Here is an 18,240-nt window from a genome sequence, read left to right on the forward strand (position 1 = left end):
ATACACCTAACTTGCTGACTTTCCCTAATTTCTCCAGGTAGCGGTTAACAGTTGATTGTGATGTTCAACCTTTCTGCTATACCTCTTGTTGATTGACATAGATTTTGCTTTAATATTGCCTTTAAAAGGTTATCCTCAAAGTCGAAAGGACGTCCCGCCTTTGGTTCGTCTTTTAAGGTCGTATCTCCAGAGCGGAATTTTATAAACCAACTTCTAACTGCCTGATCAGTCATTAGTCTTTAATCATATACACTGCATATTGTTTCAGCTGTCTCCATAGTGCTATTGCCTTGTTTAAATTCCCAAAGCCTTACATGTAGAATATGTACTTTTTGACTCTTCATTTCAGAGGTTAAAAAAGCAGTTTAACATAATGTGTATCACACAAAACAGTTGGCAAAAGATTAATTGAAGCCTCGCCTACATAGTGAAAACAAAAACTTGTTGTCAGGGTAACTCATAGCTGGTTGATAAGGACAATAGATTCTACTTAGTTGCATCGGAAGATATTTATGACTCGACCTAATAGTTATTTTTGCCTAAGTGCAAATGATACATTAACATTTAAAAATAACTAAATCATGTTTATTTGAAGTAATACAGATTCACATAAGCAACTAAACTAAAAATTGAAAAAACTGTTATGAGAAAATTAAAATTTGCTCTCATTCGATTATAATTAAACTAAAAATATTAATAAAAATAATGAAAAACTTAATTATTAAACAGATTATTTTTTAAAAAAAATTTGATTTAAATAGTAGTTTAAAGCAGCAAACCTTAGTTTTTAGAATGAATAAAATGGAATAATAGGATGTTTTAGAAAAAAGAAACACATGCTAAAATTTCATTTATTAAGTAAATAAAGCAGTTATAATTCCCAAAACTGATAAAATAACTTTCCTATGAAATGTATATGGTTCACCTTTAACAACTTTTTTCCAACCAAATGCAGCTCAGTAAACTACTATATTTTATTTTATCATTTAAATTCCTGCATCGCTTTATCCCATTAAAATAACAAGGAGAAACAAAAGGTAGACAATGATTAGATTTTTATATGCTAGGACATACTTAAAGGACCTAACATTAAATCTGTAAATTATTTAATTCAAAAGATATTTTAAAATTTTGAAATCAGAAACAACCTTCTTTTTTTGAATAAACATGACAGTTTTTTGGAGAATTTTGATTTTTGAATCTGAGAATATGGGGAGTAGCTACTATCAGGAAAATATGATCCCAATAGTTAAGGCAGGAGAGCGGTCCGATTTTTTGAGTTCTGTAATGGTAATTTCCCTACAATCATATTTCACAATCTCTAAAAGTAATGAAGCAAATCAAAAAGTTTCAGCAAACAATAAAACTTCTTTATTTTAAGAATGTAAAAAATTACTGTGATGCCAGAATTGGCATACACATATTTATTTTCTATCTTTTAAAATATCCTTCATTACTTAAACTTATTTTTATTAATGGAAGAATTACTTTTAAAATAAATCAAAAACTTAATCTTTTTAAGCGAACATAAAGTATTTATTTCTTCTCTTCCAGATCAATGTAACGGATACTTTCTTTTTATTTCATTATTATGCAGACATATAAATTCACTGTCGCCTCTAATCGAAAACAAAAATATATTTATAACTTTTTATTTTAATTTTCCAACGGCTAAAATGTTTCGGTTGCATGGTTATAAGAATTCACATAAATTTGTTGGCGACTCGTGATCGCCAAGGTGTTCTTTTTAACCCATGTGGATATGCTTGTTGGCTTTGTTTTTGGCTATGATATATTATGATAAATCGCCAAATATTGGATCTCCTACCCATACTCTTTCGCTGTCCGTTGAGAATAAATATATTCACTTTGAATTTCTAAATTGGAAAGGCTGGGACCCCTTCGGGGGACTCCCAGTCTTAATTTTCTAACGGTCAGAAATGTTGTTCTGCCTTTATGATCTCTCAATAGAGAGTATTATTCTTTTTTCATCCCTTTAAGGGATTTCTTATTTTATTGATGAAGTGGCCACTATAGAAATCTTAAGTTATGATTAATAAAACCTAAATTTACATTCAATGATTTGCACATTATTTCCTGGAAACTCAACGTTATTGTTTTTATTCATTCAATATTGGCCAAAATGAACATTCATACATTCCACTATCAACGATACGGTTAATGAAGGAAGCAGCAAAGCTTTCATCATTACAAAAATGGTGCCTTAAGACGGGGAAACGTATCTTTGAAGAAAATTGCCAACCATGTATAATTCCTATTCCTATTTGCATCCTGTTTGAAACTCCAGCCGATGTCAAAATCTTCAAGATCCTGATAAAAATTTCCGAATGTCATCAGCAGCCTACCAGTGCGCTTGAAAAACGAGTCTTCGGTGCTTCTCATATTATTCCAAAAGATTGAAATCAATTTCTATGGTGTTTTTTTTTTTTTTTACTTCTTCAAAAGTGTGAATTCCGGTTTCATCAGTTTCAGTATGTTATTCAAGAAAGTGTTTCTCACTTTGAAAAGATGAAAGTCAACTGTGTGTGTGTCTCTCAACAGTGAATTTTTTTCTCTCTCTCTTTCATCAAAATCGGAGAGAAATTTTTTTACACAAACTGCAGTGCTTTTTTTTTTGCAGTAAAATTTTTTTTAAAATTACACAATTATAAGATAATTGCATTTAGTGCTTTTCAATTTCTAACTGACTATTTTACAGATTCAGTACTTAATATTTTCAATGCATAACATTTTTTTAAAGCAATTATTTCTTATTCTCATTAAATATTTTTGGAATTAATTTTCATTTAATATGAATATCTTATATTCTATTTATTTTAATGATTACAATTTATTATTGCTGTTATATTTTCATTTTTAAAAATGATTATTATTTTTCTTAACTTGATATTTTAATTGGTATAACTATTTTTCATTTATATATATCTATATATAATTTTAAGTTATCTGATTATTAAATATGTCTAAACGTAAAAATAATATAAAATTTCATATTCAACCCTTTGCTGGTGATCCAACCACATTAAAGTTTTTCTTTCTTCAATTAGAAGATTATGTTAAGATAAATTCTTTAGATGAAGAACAAGCTATTGCAACTTTTAGATCTTTAATCTCAGGCAATGCTTTAAAATTTTATATTGAAGAACCTTCATTGGTTAAAATGAAAACACTGAATGAAATAAAACATAAATTTTTGGATTTTTTTAGACAAGATGATAATTCATCTATTTTTGCTTTGAATAATATTTTGTTGAAACCTCAGGAGACAATAAGATCCTTAGCTCATAGGATAAACATAACTTTCCATAAAGTGTATCCTAACTTAAATGATTCAGATGCAATTGATACTTTAAAGTACACGCATCTAATGGGAGCTCTTCCTCATGATATTAAGGTCACAATTTTGAAAGAAAATATTAAAAGTTATGAGAATGCTGTCGAAAGAGCACAACAACTTCAGAATATAGACTCGGCTATTAACAACCAATTTAAAGGGAATGATGAAATTTTAAATCTAAATTCGGAAATTTCAAATTTAAAAGAGCAGATAAACAATATTGTTTCAAATAATAATGATAATAAAAATAAATCTGATGGAAATAAGAGACAATTTGAAAACAAAAATAGAAATTTTAAATCGAAAACTTATTCGAATATTAGTAATTATCGTAAAGCCCCTTATCATAATAACCAACATACCTTTCGGCAGAATTTTTGTGTTTTCTGTGGCAAGCATGGTCACATTATGAAATTTTGTAGAGAATTTTTGAATATTTCTCAATCGGATGTGCAGATTAATCAACATAATAGAAATTTTCAAACTCGAAGGAACTTTAGAAGCAATAGATTTTATCCAAATAGAAGTTACCAAAATAATGGAGATCACTCGTATAATAATCCTAACTATAATAATGACAATAGACAACAAACTTATCCAAATCCTAATGCCACCACTTTTAACCCCAATTTAAACTAAATTTTAGCTCAAATAAGGCTGATGCATTTGAGCTACCACCTAATATTTTGTCATCAGCTAATAATAAGTCAAGCATTAATGAAAAGAAAGATAGTTTTACCCAAACAGTTAATAAAATAAAAATGCAAAATGAATGTATTACTCAAACTAATGAATTTAATGAAATTATTGCAAATGTACACAATGAAATACCTAAACTACCCCTCATTAATGTACAACTTAAAGATTATTCTGCCCCATTTCTGATTGATTCAGGCTCTTCTCTTTCAATAATTTCTAATGAAACATTTAATAAACTTAAACATAACATTAAATATAAATATATTTCTCGTTCAGTTTCAATTAGTACTATAAACTCTAAGGTTTCATTTTTAAGTTGTATTCAAATCTCATTTAAAATTAACAACAAACTATACAAACATACACTTTTTGTTACACATTTAGATAATTCAGTTTTTGAAGGGATATTGGGATATGATTTTATGCTAATGCATAACATTCAATTGTCACCTAAGGGCAATTTTATAACAATTAATGGCGAAAAAGTACCATTAATAGGACAAAAACAAACTACGGATAATGTAGACATTGATTTTGATGGAGATATTGTGTCGGATATTTGTGGAGAGATTCATAATGTAAATAAACAAAATGTAAACAAACAAAATTTGGACACTAAACAAAATGGAAAAGCTGTACTAAATCATAAAATTTTGTTGAATCCTGAAGAATATATTTATGCTAAAGTAATAGTTAAGAATCCTTTGAATACTAATGTAATTTTTGAACCAAGAATAGACTATAAAAATATTGAAATATATTCTTCAATACATAATTTAGAACAGGTTAAAAATTTTCATGGATTCTATAACAAAAAGAATAAGTACTATGCTTGTAATATTTTTCTTAAAAATAAATCTGAAGAGACTTTACATTTAAATAAAGGACAAGCTATCGGCCAAATGTATCCTATAGATACTATCCAAGATTATGACTATTCAAAATTAAATTTAAATGATTCTATTGCCAATAATCAAGAACTAGACCAAACTAAAAGACAGGAATTTTTAAATTTAATTGTACCAACAAAAGATATTGTGGATTTAAGAAAAAGGGAATTGAGAGAAGATGATTTCCAGCTAGATCATCTTGATGAAGCAAAACAAAAGCAATTAAAACATTTATTGTTAGAAAATTATCAAGTCTTTTCAAAATCTTTAAAGACACTCGGGCACACAGATAAAGTAATACCTGAAATTTCTTTTATTCATGATTATCCTATTCGCACTTTGCCATTTCCTGTGCCTCAAGCTCTTCAACAAGAGACACTTAAGCAATTGCATGAAATGGTCGAAGCAGGATTGATCGAAAGGAGTGCAACACAGTGGTCTTGCCCAATGCTTTTGGTTAAGAAAAAGAATACTAATGACCCCAAACAAAAACAAAAATTTAGATTAGCTTTAGACTTACGATTAATTAACAGCATTGTTAAACATTCGGCTTACCCACTTCCTAAGATTCAAAATATCATTCTAAATTTATCTAATTATAAATTCTTTTCATCATATGATCTTCCTAGTGCTTTTTGGCAATTGAACCTCCCTGAAGAATACCAAGATAAGCTAGCATTTACAACCCCTTGGGGAACTTTTAAAAATAAAAGATTAGTTTTTGGCTTAAAAACAGCTTCTGCAACTTTTCAGGCCCTTATGGATTCAATAATTGAGGAAACTCGACTGGAGGGAATTTTCGCGTATCAGGATGATATAGTCATTGCAAGTAATTCTTTTGAGGAAACGGTAGAAAAACTAAAGGTTCTCATTTCTGTTTTAACTAAATATAATATAACTCTTTCACCAAGTAAATGTAAATTTCACCTTCAAGAAATTGATTATTTAGGATTTAAAATATCAGAACAAAAAGTTTTACCAATTGAATCAAACATCATTAAAATTACATCTTTTCCTATTCCAAAAACTAAACGACAACTTAAGAAATTCATTGGTGTTTGTGGATATTATAGAAATTTAATACCATGTTATGCTAAGCAAATTCAACCGCTAATTGATTTGACCTCTCCTAAAGTAAAATTCAAATGGACTCAAGAACATCAAAATGTTTTTAATTCTCTACAAGAGATATTTTTCAATAAACCATTTATAAGACTCCCACAATGGGATAAAGATTTTATTTTAAATACAGATGGTTCAAATTTTGCTATTTCTGGTGTACTTTTACAGGAATTTGATGGTAAACTGTCTCCTGTGTCATATTTTTCCAAAACACTTAAAAATGCAGAAAGAAAGTACCCTGCTATCAAAATAGAATTAATGGCTATAGTAAAATCAGTTTTGGCTTTTAAACATTATCTGTATAATAGACATTTTATTATTTTATCTGATAGTAAACCCCTTAAACATTATAAGAAAACTTCTTCTCCCATGGACTTAACAACTAGATGGTTAATTCAGCTAAGCGAATATTCTTTTACTTTTAAGCACATTTCTGGAGTCAAAAATGTTTTGGCAGATTATTTTAGTAGATTAGAACAAGAACCTCCCCAACAGGACATATGTAGTAATCCTCAATTACTTCAAGTGAATGATGAAATATTTCCTTTTATTGAAAACTCTAATGATGATGAACAAAATTATATAAATAATACCAATGTAAACAAAGACCCCCTTTTGGAAATTTCTAATCATACATTTTTAATTGAACAAAAATTGGATAAAAATATCAAGAAAATTTATAGCAATATTGAAAACAAACAATTCACTAAATCGAATCAACATTACTTTATTGATTCTGACACTAAATTATTAATGTATGTACATATGGAAAATGATAGAGAATTTCCTGTCATTGTTGTTCCTAAATCCTTAATATCTAAAGTTCTTGCAATAATTCATCTTCCACATTTTGGAATTAAGAAAACTTACCAATTTTTAAAATGTAGATATTTTTGGTATGGTATGTATTCAGATACAGAAAATTTTGTTAAATCTTGCCCCAAATGTATGGAAAATAAACATCATAGAATACCTCACGCTCCTTTACAAAATAATTTTATTCCCAAAAGACCATCTGAATTTGTTTCTTTAGACATAGTAGGACCTTTTTCTAATCAACAATATATTTTAACTCTTATTGATCATTTCAGCAAACATTTAGAACTTTTTACATTAACAAAAATTACTACCGAAGCTGTCACTGATTGTCTTTTTGCATATATTTGCACTTATGGCAGACCTGATATGATTTTAACAGATTTAGGTACTCAATTTACATCAGAAATATTTGAATATTTTTCAAAATCATTAGGAATTAAAATGAATCACACTACTTGTGCACATCCTGCCGCTAATTCTGTTAGTGAACGAATCAATACCAGCATAAAATCAACAATAAATTCTTTAATGAACGATGGCATAAATTTTAAAAATGCAGCAAGAATTCATAAAAACTTGTATAATGGTGCTAAGCATAGCACAACTGGATTTTCACCTAATGTAATACATTTCGGTCGAAATTTGTCATTAATTTTTGATACTTATAATCCCGATATTCAAGTACAACAAATAGATAAGGGCCATTATTTGGATAAAATTCTTTCGGATTTAAATAAAATGTATGATAAAACTTATGAAAATATTGCAGACGCCCAATGTAAACAAAACAAAAGTAATAATGAAAAATCAAAACTCAGATGCTTAATACCTAATGATATTGTGTATATTAAATCAAGGGATAAATATAACAAAAAGTTTTCTGGTCCTTACAAGGTTATTAAAAAGCATACTGATGTAACATATTCAATTCAAATGTTAGATAATCATCATGGTAGGATTTTTAAAATACATATTGATAGATTATTATTAATGAATAAAAGAAAGGAACATTTAAATGATAACGATAATGTCTCTAGGAATAATGATAATTATAAATCTCATTACAATTTAAGGAATAGAATCGTTTAGAAATTTTTTTTTTGGTTTTGTGAATGAAAGATAAATATGATTTTTCGAGTCTTTCCTGCTGTAAAGGCAGTAACATTTTGTTTACAAATATAAAGTAAAACATTTTTTTTCCATTCATATAAATATCTTTTTATTTCAAGTGTATTTTCAATTTATATATTTACTATTTTTGCATTTCAAGTATATATTTTTTTATTTGGTTTTCATATGTGAAAATGAAAACAGACTTAAACAAGTTGCAATCACAGTAAAAATTTTGGTGTAAAGATATTTTGTGCAGTTGAAATATGAAGAACTGTATGATTGATTAAATGTTCAAGCAATATAAATATTTACATGAATGAAATCGTTTACTCTAAGAACTCATCAAATTTTTATCTTTAACCCTTATGCACAATGGATGCTAACACAAAGCATTCTAGGATTAGTTGGTAAATAATGAATATTTTATAAGATATGTAATTCATAAATAATACTTGTATATATATATATAATTGAATTTCAACCACATGCTCACATTTAACAAGTACTATAGTACAGTATAAATAAATTTTGATATCTATATTGATTAAACTCTATCTCATTGTTGCTGTTGTTTTGCATGGAGGCATCTGTGCGGAATGATTTATGGTGATTTTCTTTACTTAGGCGCCAGGTAATTAAATTCATTAAGTGACGTAGAGATAAGATTTTTTTTATTACAATGTAAATAAACATGAATAATTAATTCAATGGTAATTTTTTTTAAATTTAGAACAACCGTAAAGATTACATGGATTATAAGTTGTAATAATGTAACAACAAGAATTTTTATTAACAATATTGGACATGTTACTCAGTCCTAAATTTTTTTAAACGTGAATTGAAATAAGATAATATATTTATACTTTCCTGTGCATAAGAAAAGGGTTATTTAATACAAGTAATACACACCAAAATACTACTTTTTGATTTAAATACTTTTACTGTGAAAAGCTAATGCAACTTTTAGTGAATGTTTTTAAATGAGCTATTTAATAATTGTTTAAAATAAAGATAAGTATTCTTTCTGCTGAGTATAAATATTTAGATGAACATAATAAAATGTTCAGATTTTTTTTCATGCTGAAATATATAAGTTTGAAATAATGGAGGCAAACAAAACTGAAGTAAATTATTTTTCTCAAGAAAAGGACTTGTACAAAAAATGAAGAAATAATAATATTGTAAGTTTGCTCTTCTCTCTGAGTTGAGAGAAATTAAAAATATCCTGGCCAGGTCATGACAATGCTAAGCAAATGTAGCATTTTAAATACTCAGCAAAATTTTTCATGTATAGCTCAGAACATTTATATATGATATTTAGTAACTTGAGTGTTAAAAGTATATCTTAGAACTACAACTGTATGTTCTAAAATTTTTTTTTTTAATAATAATTTTACTTTGATATTTAATTATACATAAGTGTATATTTCATATTTTGTTCCTTGAATATATTATGTTTCAATGCATAAAAATTTTTTGTAACATGGGGGGAGATCCAAAATAAAAAAAAAAAAAAAAAATATATATATGTATATATATTTTTTTCTGTGTCCAGCGGGGATATATGTGATGCCAGAATTGGCATACACATATTTATTTTCTATCTTTTAAAATATCCTTCATTACTTAAACTTATTTTTATTAATGGAAGAATTACTTTTAAAATAAATCAAAAACTTAATCTTTTTAAGCGAACATAAAGTATTTATTTCTTCTCTTCCAGATCAATGTAACGGATACTTTCTTTTTATTTCATTATTATGCAGACATATAAATTCACTGTCGCCTCTAATCGAAAACAAAAATATATTTATAACTTTTTATTTTAATTTTCCAACGGCTAAAATGTTTCGGTTGCATGGTTATAAGAATTCACATAAATTTGTTGGCGACTCGTGATCGCCAAGGTGTTCTTTTTAACCCATGTGGATATGCTTGTTGGCTTTGTTTTTGGCTATGATATATTATGATAAATCGCCAAATATTGGATCTCCTACCCATACTCTTTCGCTGTCCGTTGAGAATAAATATATTCACTTTGAATTTCTAAATTGGAAAGGCTGGGACCCCTTCGGGGGACTCCCAGTCTTAATTTTCTAACTGTCAGAAATGTTGTTCTGCCTTTATGATCTCTCAATAGAGAGTATTATTCTTTTTTCATCCCTTTAAGGGATTTCTTATTTTATTGATGAAGTGGCCACTATAGAAATCTTAAGTTATGATTAATAAAACCTAAATTTACATTCAATGATTTGCACATTATTTCCTGGAAACTCAACGTTATTGTTTTTATTCATTCAATATTGGCCAAAATGAACATTCATACATTCCACTATCAACGATACGGTTAATGAAGGAATCAGCAAAGCTTTCATCATTACAATTACATTGTATTATGCTCAAAACATTTTGCATACAAATTTTTAGTTTAATTTAATTTAGGTAATTTTGATTAACAAAACTCAAAATTTGAAAAGAATTATTTTAATAGTTCTTGAGAAATAGAATATAAAAATACCACTTTTTTTGAGATGGCAAAATACATAAAAAATAATATTAACAATAAAGTTCGTAGACTTTTTAACAGTGTTCTTGTTAAAACAATTAGAGCTACATTTTGCAGCTTGTAAATACTCCCACACCATATTTGGAACGTCAAAATATAGAAACTGTCAAAAAAGGTTTGTTTATTCAGAAAATCTGATAACTCAACTTAAAATATTGTCTGCATCAATTAATTAGTATATTTAAGGTAAAGTAGGGTGCATAGTCAAATCTTTCAACAAAAAAATAAGCACCTTTTAAGTATTTTTTAAGCACTGAAAAATATTTTTAAGCACTATATACATAAGGAAAATGCAAAATAATTTTCTAAGACTTTAAATGATCATGATAAATTAACTAGTTTCTGACAAAGTACTATTTCAAAGTACTATTTCAGTAGATCAAGATATTTTTCGGTTCGCTATCAGAGGGTGGAAATTTAAGTTTGGAATTGAGAATATCTTACAAAATGCAGCAGAGTTGCACAAGAGAGTGAATAATCTCACCGAAACCAGCTCAGCAGACGCATATACGGACCTGCAAGTATTTTACCAAACATGTAAAATGATTGGCGCTTTCATACGCTATGGACAGACGGTACGCCGAAATGGGTCGTGGTGGAATGAACTGCAAAAACGCTGAATTGAACAAAGTGAAAAGCACACTTTTGCATAATACATGGCGAAAATCAGTATGGCCAAGAAAAAAAAATCTCATTTCCGAAAAGGGAAAATTAAGCACTTTTTAAAACCACCCAATGAAAGAAGCACCTTTAAAGGCTTCTAAATAACGAAAATCGAAAATAAGCACCTTTAAGCACTTTTTAAAAACGCTACGCACCATGTAAAGCCTGTCATAAAGTAAGGTTCATTTTTAAAGGTTTTAAAAAATGAAACCAAACTAAAATCAGCGACACAATAGCCCATAGAGGACAAATGCCTATTGCGCCCATCAGTTTTCAATCATAATCAAAAGCTATTGAGGGCATTCAATTTTTAATTTTGCACATAGTACAGGTAGATTTAATAGTAGGTTTGAAGTTAATAGATGATATGTAAAAGATAATACAAGATTCTTTTTGGAAACTTAGCCTTAAGTTTAAATAATTTTTTAAAATTAAAACAAAAAATTTTAAATGTTCTTAAGCTACCACATTTTTTGTATAAAAAAATCAATATAGAAATAATCCAGATTTGAAAAGTTCCTTAAAATCTTGCCCTCAATGCTCAACAAGTATAATTTATGTGTGGATTTTAAAAAGTGGTACTGCAGGCAATAGATATTTTTCTAACATAGCTACTGTAGTTATTAATTTAAAAATAAACCAATTAATCAAGTTTTAAAAGTAAATTTAATAGTATTTAAGTATCATTTTAGGTATTTCAAGCATATGAGTGTCTGAGACCTGCAATAGTAAGGCATCAATAATATTAAAAACAAATTACACAGCACATTGAAAATGAATATATTTTCTTACTTTTCCATATTGTAAGCACAGATGAAATTATGTATAAAACTAATTTAAACTATTTTTTTACCTTTACATCATCGATATCCAACCCCCTCTTTTTAGCAATTTCAAGTATTTCATTAGCAACATATTCCTGTGATGTTCCTTTTACATCAATATAATCACAATCACTTGAAGCATAGTGACAAGATATAGCCTATAAAATTATAAAAAGTTATTAATTTTATAAATTTATTGTACATGTATAACCTTAAATACAATATATTCAATTACAATAAGTGAATAAAATATTAAATAATCTGTGCCGTAAAATAATTTATTATACAAAAATAAACAATAACATAATTAAATAAGTATACATTCTTAAAGTATTTTGATATTCTTACAAATATTTAAGTATTGCATAAGAGTTAATAGTAGATATTCATACAACACTTCATGGAGAAAACATTAATATCAAAATAAAGAACAATATGTAGTTCACACTATAAGAAGTACAAAACTTCGATGGAAAATGAATAGAAAATTAAAATACAATGGAATCAAATGAGTTAGAACAAGAAGTTACAAATAGGCAAGCAAGACCAAACATCACTGAAACTTAGTTTATGAGTCACTACAAAGTAGGAAATAAGAGGAGTAAAATATGATTAGAAAGAATTGAAAATGCAACGAAATAAGAAAGAAATAATAATCTTACCTTAAAAAAAATCTCTGCTGTTAAAATGTAATCTAACAATATTTTTAAAGAGGAACTTGTTTAAACAAAGGTGATTGTTGGTGAATTGAGTTTTCTTTTAACATATTAGTAGTGGCTAGTCAGGAGAAAAATTCTCCTATCATGGCCCGTTCTTGCAGAAATTCATCCCCCATTTAGTCAATGGAAGGTAACTACTTCAATCTGTTATGAATGTGAAACATTTTGTTGTAATTTGAATGTCACATTTCTTGGAGGGAGGGTTGTAACATGCATCATAATTGGCAGATACTCTGGCATAGTTATACATGCTTTGGCAAACTTTATTTGTAATATTTAACACATTATGAAAGACAGTTAAAGTAAGAATTTTTTTAACAAATTTTTCCTAATATAGTAACATTTTTTACTACAAGAGAAGTATGCATTTAATAATTATTTAAAAATTCTACTAATTTAAAAAAAACAAACATGTATTTTATTGTATTTGAAAGATTATAAATAAACTGTTACAAACGAAACTCATAATTTTCTCCACTAAAAAGTGCACTGTTTGAAGGTATACTTCACTTTTAAAATCATAAGAACATTTATTTTCATAATTAATATTACAAACCAAATTTTTTAGAACTGTAGCACTGAACATCATAAATGTAGATTTTTTATTAAATATATTTTTTGTTAGGTAGTTTCTATATTAAGTAGTATTTTTTTAGATTTCTTTTATTAGGGATTTATTTATTATACACACTTTATTTATTTATTTATTTTTTGAGTCACGTCTATTCATTCAAACAAAATTCAAATGCCAACATTCTTAGAGAGAAAATTATATTTCAAGAAGTCATATGAATATTTTTTATAAGATAAATTTAATTTCAAATACAGTTTGTTCAAAAAAATTTATTAGGTTAAATGATACTTATTAAATAAATTTTTAATAAATGGAATTTTTTCAGTAAAATATTTTGTATATTTCATTTAACTCATAACTTATAATTAACTCATACTCATTTAATTATGTTATTTCATTTTCATACTTCTGTTCTGTTTTACTTACATTCCATAAATATTTATTTTTTTATGAAAGTAAACAGTGAGTAGGACAAGTTGTATAGCTAGTACATATCCCGTAATTTGGATATGATAGCTGCTGTATCTAATTCTTGGTGACTATCAATGGTGCAACTGGTAAAAAAAATTTAAATTACTGATACCAAATTGTTTAAAAAAATAATAATACTGAACAAAAATTGTTACAAACTTTTAAAAACTGAACTGAATTGTATAAACATAATACCAAATTGTATTAACATTGAAAAATATTATTATTAAGCTGCATCATAATATTTACATTAATTTAAAAAAATTCCTCGAAAACCTTTTGCTTGCATTTCCTTTATAAGTACATGAAATGTTAAATGCATGCAATTCATAAAAACTCATTAAAATTTAACGAGAATATTTCAAATTAACATTAATCTAATTATAAAAAATAATGATAAAGGCAGAGAAAATATTAAAGGATATGTTTTAAGTAAGTTCAAAGAAGAAAAGCAAGGATGTTTATCATCTCTACAACAAATATATTACATATTTAAAAAAGTGTGATACGTATTTATTAAGCTCATATTTGAACCCTGTATCAACAAAATGAAAATTCAATTTCACTTTTAAATTTTGGTTTAAAATAGTATTTAATATTATACATCACTAAATACAAAATAATATTAGTTTAAATTTAAAAGGATGTATTTTCATATATTCTTGACATTTTTTTAAAAACAAAAACATATTTTTCTTCTTTTTATTTATTTTTGTAAAAAGCAGGAAAAATTTTGTAAAAAAGAAAGTATCTGTTAGGCTTAAGTCTTTTACAACTTACATTTGTGTATGGAAAAAAGCAGGAAAAATTTTGTAAAAAAGAAAGTATCTGTTAGGCTTAAGTCTTTTACAACTTACATTTGTGTATGGAAATCAAAATTTTTTAAAGTCACCTATTATTATGAGACACACCTACATAAGCTTTATTGACATAATGAAGGTAAAACATGCATTTCAGTTGGTCATGGTGTGGTGTTTCTTCAGGTGTATTGAATTAACTAGTGCTAAGAATTTTGAAAATGACAGAACCCAATAAGAGTATACATTTTGGCAAATAACACATCCTGGAAATGACACTAAACTTGTAAAAGAGGCTGAAATTATCTTTGTATCCTTTATGTTATAGCAAAGTAATAATTTATTTAAAATAAAGTAGGTCATATTATGACAAGCTGTTAAGGTATCAAAATCAAAACTTCATCAGAACCTTAAAGAAAAATTCATCTCTGAGAACTTGGCAGCAGCAAGTGGGAAAGATACCTTTCTGAAAGTAGTTCAGTAGTTCATCATATTTGAAATTTTGAAAAGAGGAGATTACTTAATTGAGACTAAACTTGTAATTTCAAGGTCATGTATTCAAAACATTCTCATTGTTCTCATCGTTTCATAAATGTTTAAGTTTTTCTACACTCATAATATTTTTTTAGAATAAATAAATTATGATTCTTTTATGAATTCTTATCAATTTCAAAAGTTGAGTTCCATAAAATTTCCAATGAAAAAATTTACATACGCTCCATCTTTATTGTGCATGCTAGACTCAGAGTTTGAAATTTTTAATTAGAATATCTCTTAAACCTTTCCAAACTACATATTACTCATGGGGGAAAATGCATACTGCTCTGTTCTTATAATATAATCATCATTTTGTGCATGATTTTTAATTGTAACATAATCAAAAAGCTTAGACAGCAACTATTATAGGGAGGAGGAACATAAATTATTTTAGACCCTAAAATTTTTAGAAGAATAAAATTTAAATTGTGATATTAAAATATTCTTAATATTACTAAATTATTAAAATTAACATACATAATATTAAAAAATATAGTGAAATACCAAACTACAGAATTTTTCAATACTATAAAGTACTTTTTAGCTAACTGTACCAAATATTTTATTTATCGCATGTGCAATAAATAACTATTTTAAATAATCTAAATTATCTAGCTAATATTTAATATTGTTTACTCCTGTAATGTTTTACCTGTAAGTAATATTTTATTTGAGATTTTTATTCAGTAATTTATTTATTATTTTTGTTATTGCCAAACACAGAATGGATAAATTACTGAATTTGAAATTTTCCTCTAAAAGAAATTATAACTTTTTCTAAGATTTTGAACGGTTTTTAAAATTTAAAAAAAAACTGTGTGTAAATATGAAAAGAATATTTATTTGACCTCTTGAAAATTCAACTAAATAATATGTATTTATAAAATTTTTCTGTTGTTGTTGTAACATTTGGGTCAAATTGTCAGAATGGTTTTTTAATATGAAAGCGGTTCCTTTTTAATAAATTTTATTTTTGAAATTTTAAAGCCATACATTAGAGATTTGTTGAATATTTCAAAAACTTTCTATATTATTATTAGCTTTCTCCTTTGAATTGAACCACAAGACTGCAGGTTTTACATCTATGATTATCTCTTTGGAATTATTAAAATATTGTGATTATTAAGAATATGTTAAAATAGTTTTTAACATTTTAATTTTGTTAACATTTTTAATATTCTTAAGCAACATATAAACAGTGCTAGTAACGCTGAGTCTTCAGCTGACAGAGAGAGGGGAAAAAACTTTTCTCATATTTGAAATTAATGATTTTTCGTTCATCAAAATAAGGATAATAAAAAAATTTCCCAACACTACATTCAGAGCTGTAGCCAGGATTTATTTGATTTTCAGGATAGGGTTTTTAACTATTTTTTTAATGTGCACGTTTGTACACTGTAGAATACATTTAAAAATAAATGACACAGTAATGATTAGATAACGTTAAACTTCTTGAATGAGCAATTAATAATAATCGATTTCTGCTTGAGTGAGCAGTCTCACTGAACATGGCATTTTGAAATATGAAAAATTATGCATTCAAGAAAAAAAAGAATAACAAAATATCAAATATAACTACCACAAAAAGCAAGAAATTAATAAAAAAAATTAAACTAAAACATGAATAAAAAAATCTTAAATATTCAGAACTAGAAAATTCCGTCAACTATTAACAATGTTTCAGTGGGTACCAATGAAATTAAACATTAAAAATATGTTAGATTAAACCCACATATTCATTAAGCTACATCAGTGCACAATTTATTATACAGATAGTTATGAACCATTTAAAATAGTTGCAATTAATTACGAAAATTCAAATGAAAGCCAGAACGTATGGGCTTTTTCAGCACAGTGATTGCACATGACGCAGATGGACACATGTGACATCAGTTCATGAATTATCATGTAAGCCCCCGCTTTAGGTGAAAATTAAAGTAAGCATTTTTTGCTTAAAAATAACTTAATAAACAGCACTCTTAGGAAAGTAATAAAATGTTTTCTGTGAGTTTTAAGAGACTCTGAATGCATTAAGATTTTTTAAAAAAAAATTAACTGTAATTGTCCATTCTGGAAAGCCTAGAAAAACAAACCAGAGAAAAATAGCAATTTTAGTATTTTTAGCATAATTTTAAACTAACAAAAAAATTTGCTTGAATGTAAATATATGTGAAATTAAAATTCCTTATAATTATAACAAGTTTAATCTTAAAATTAACATGGTAGTTTAATCGAAAAAGAAAATTAATATAAGTTCTTAGACTTATATTCAATTTTTTAATCAGTTTTTCAATAAATAATACTCATTAAATCTTTTTCTCAGATAACATAATAATTTAAAACTCCATAATTAATCAAGGAAATATAAACATTTTATTAACCACTGAAGTTTGCTGTAACATGCTATTTAAAATTATTTGTTCAGTTTTATCTTTCACCAAAAACCTTTATTACTAGGTATTCTTTTTTATAGAAATTAGTACAGTTTTTGATTTTGATTTATAAGAAAAATCTTAAAAATAATCATTAAAGCATTTTTAAATCTCAAGACTCTTAACAATTTTAGTCTAAAACCTGAAATACTAAATTTTAAAAATAGTAGAACACCTAAAAAATAAAATTAAGAGCTAAAATCTAAATTTCAGGTTATGATCTTAGAATTAAACAATACTAATAAAACATAAATGTTAGGTTATCATAACACCAAAAAATAATTTGATACTGACATTCAAATTTTCAGTAAATTTATTCGCTTCATAAAATTCCTTAAAAACAATTTCAGTGTCACTTAAAATACTAAGAATAATATATTATCGAATGAGACACAGATTTTTGTATACCTTTCGAAATCCTTTTGTTCTATTAGCTCCAGAACCATGAATTAATAATGGATGAAAAAAGACTGTATCACCAGCTTCCATTTCCAAAAAGACTCTTCTATCCTTCTGATTTTCTTTCAAGTCAGAAACTCCATGATACATCTTATTAACACCACCCTATATATTTTAATTACTTAATTAAAGTGTTATTACTTAATTAACCTAAGTTAAAATTTATCTTTAAAATTAAAATCAGGTTTCAATTTATT

The 18,240-nt window shown here is 26.5% G+C and overlaps 1 protein-coding gene across 1 annotated transcript in view; it reads right to left on the minus strand.

The window, feature by feature from the left end:
- The window catches only part of LOC107455720 (phytanoyl-CoA dioxygenase, peroxisomal), a 41,160-nt gene that overhangs the window by 7,130 nt on the left and 15,790 nt on the right, over positions 1 to 18,240 (minus strand). The window contains exons 7-8 of the mRNA XM_016073387.4: positions 17,993 to 18,148; positions 12,084 to 12,212 (exon numbers count right to left, since the gene is read on the minus strand). Of these exons, the coding sequence (XP_015928873.1) occupies positions 12,084 to 12,212; positions 17,993 to 18,148 (285 nt within the window). The remainder of the gene's footprint in view (positions 1 to 12,083; positions 12,213 to 17,992; positions 18,149 to 18,240) is intronic.

Source organism: Parasteatoda tepidariorum, chromosome 11 (assembly GCF_982258835.1).
Source record: "Parasteatoda tepidariorum strain Cologne lab strain chromosome 11, Ptep-v5.0, whole genome shotgun sequence".
Lineage (NCBI taxonomy): Eukaryota > Metazoa > Arthropoda > Arachnida > Araneae > Theridiidae > Parasteatoda > Parasteatoda tepidariorum.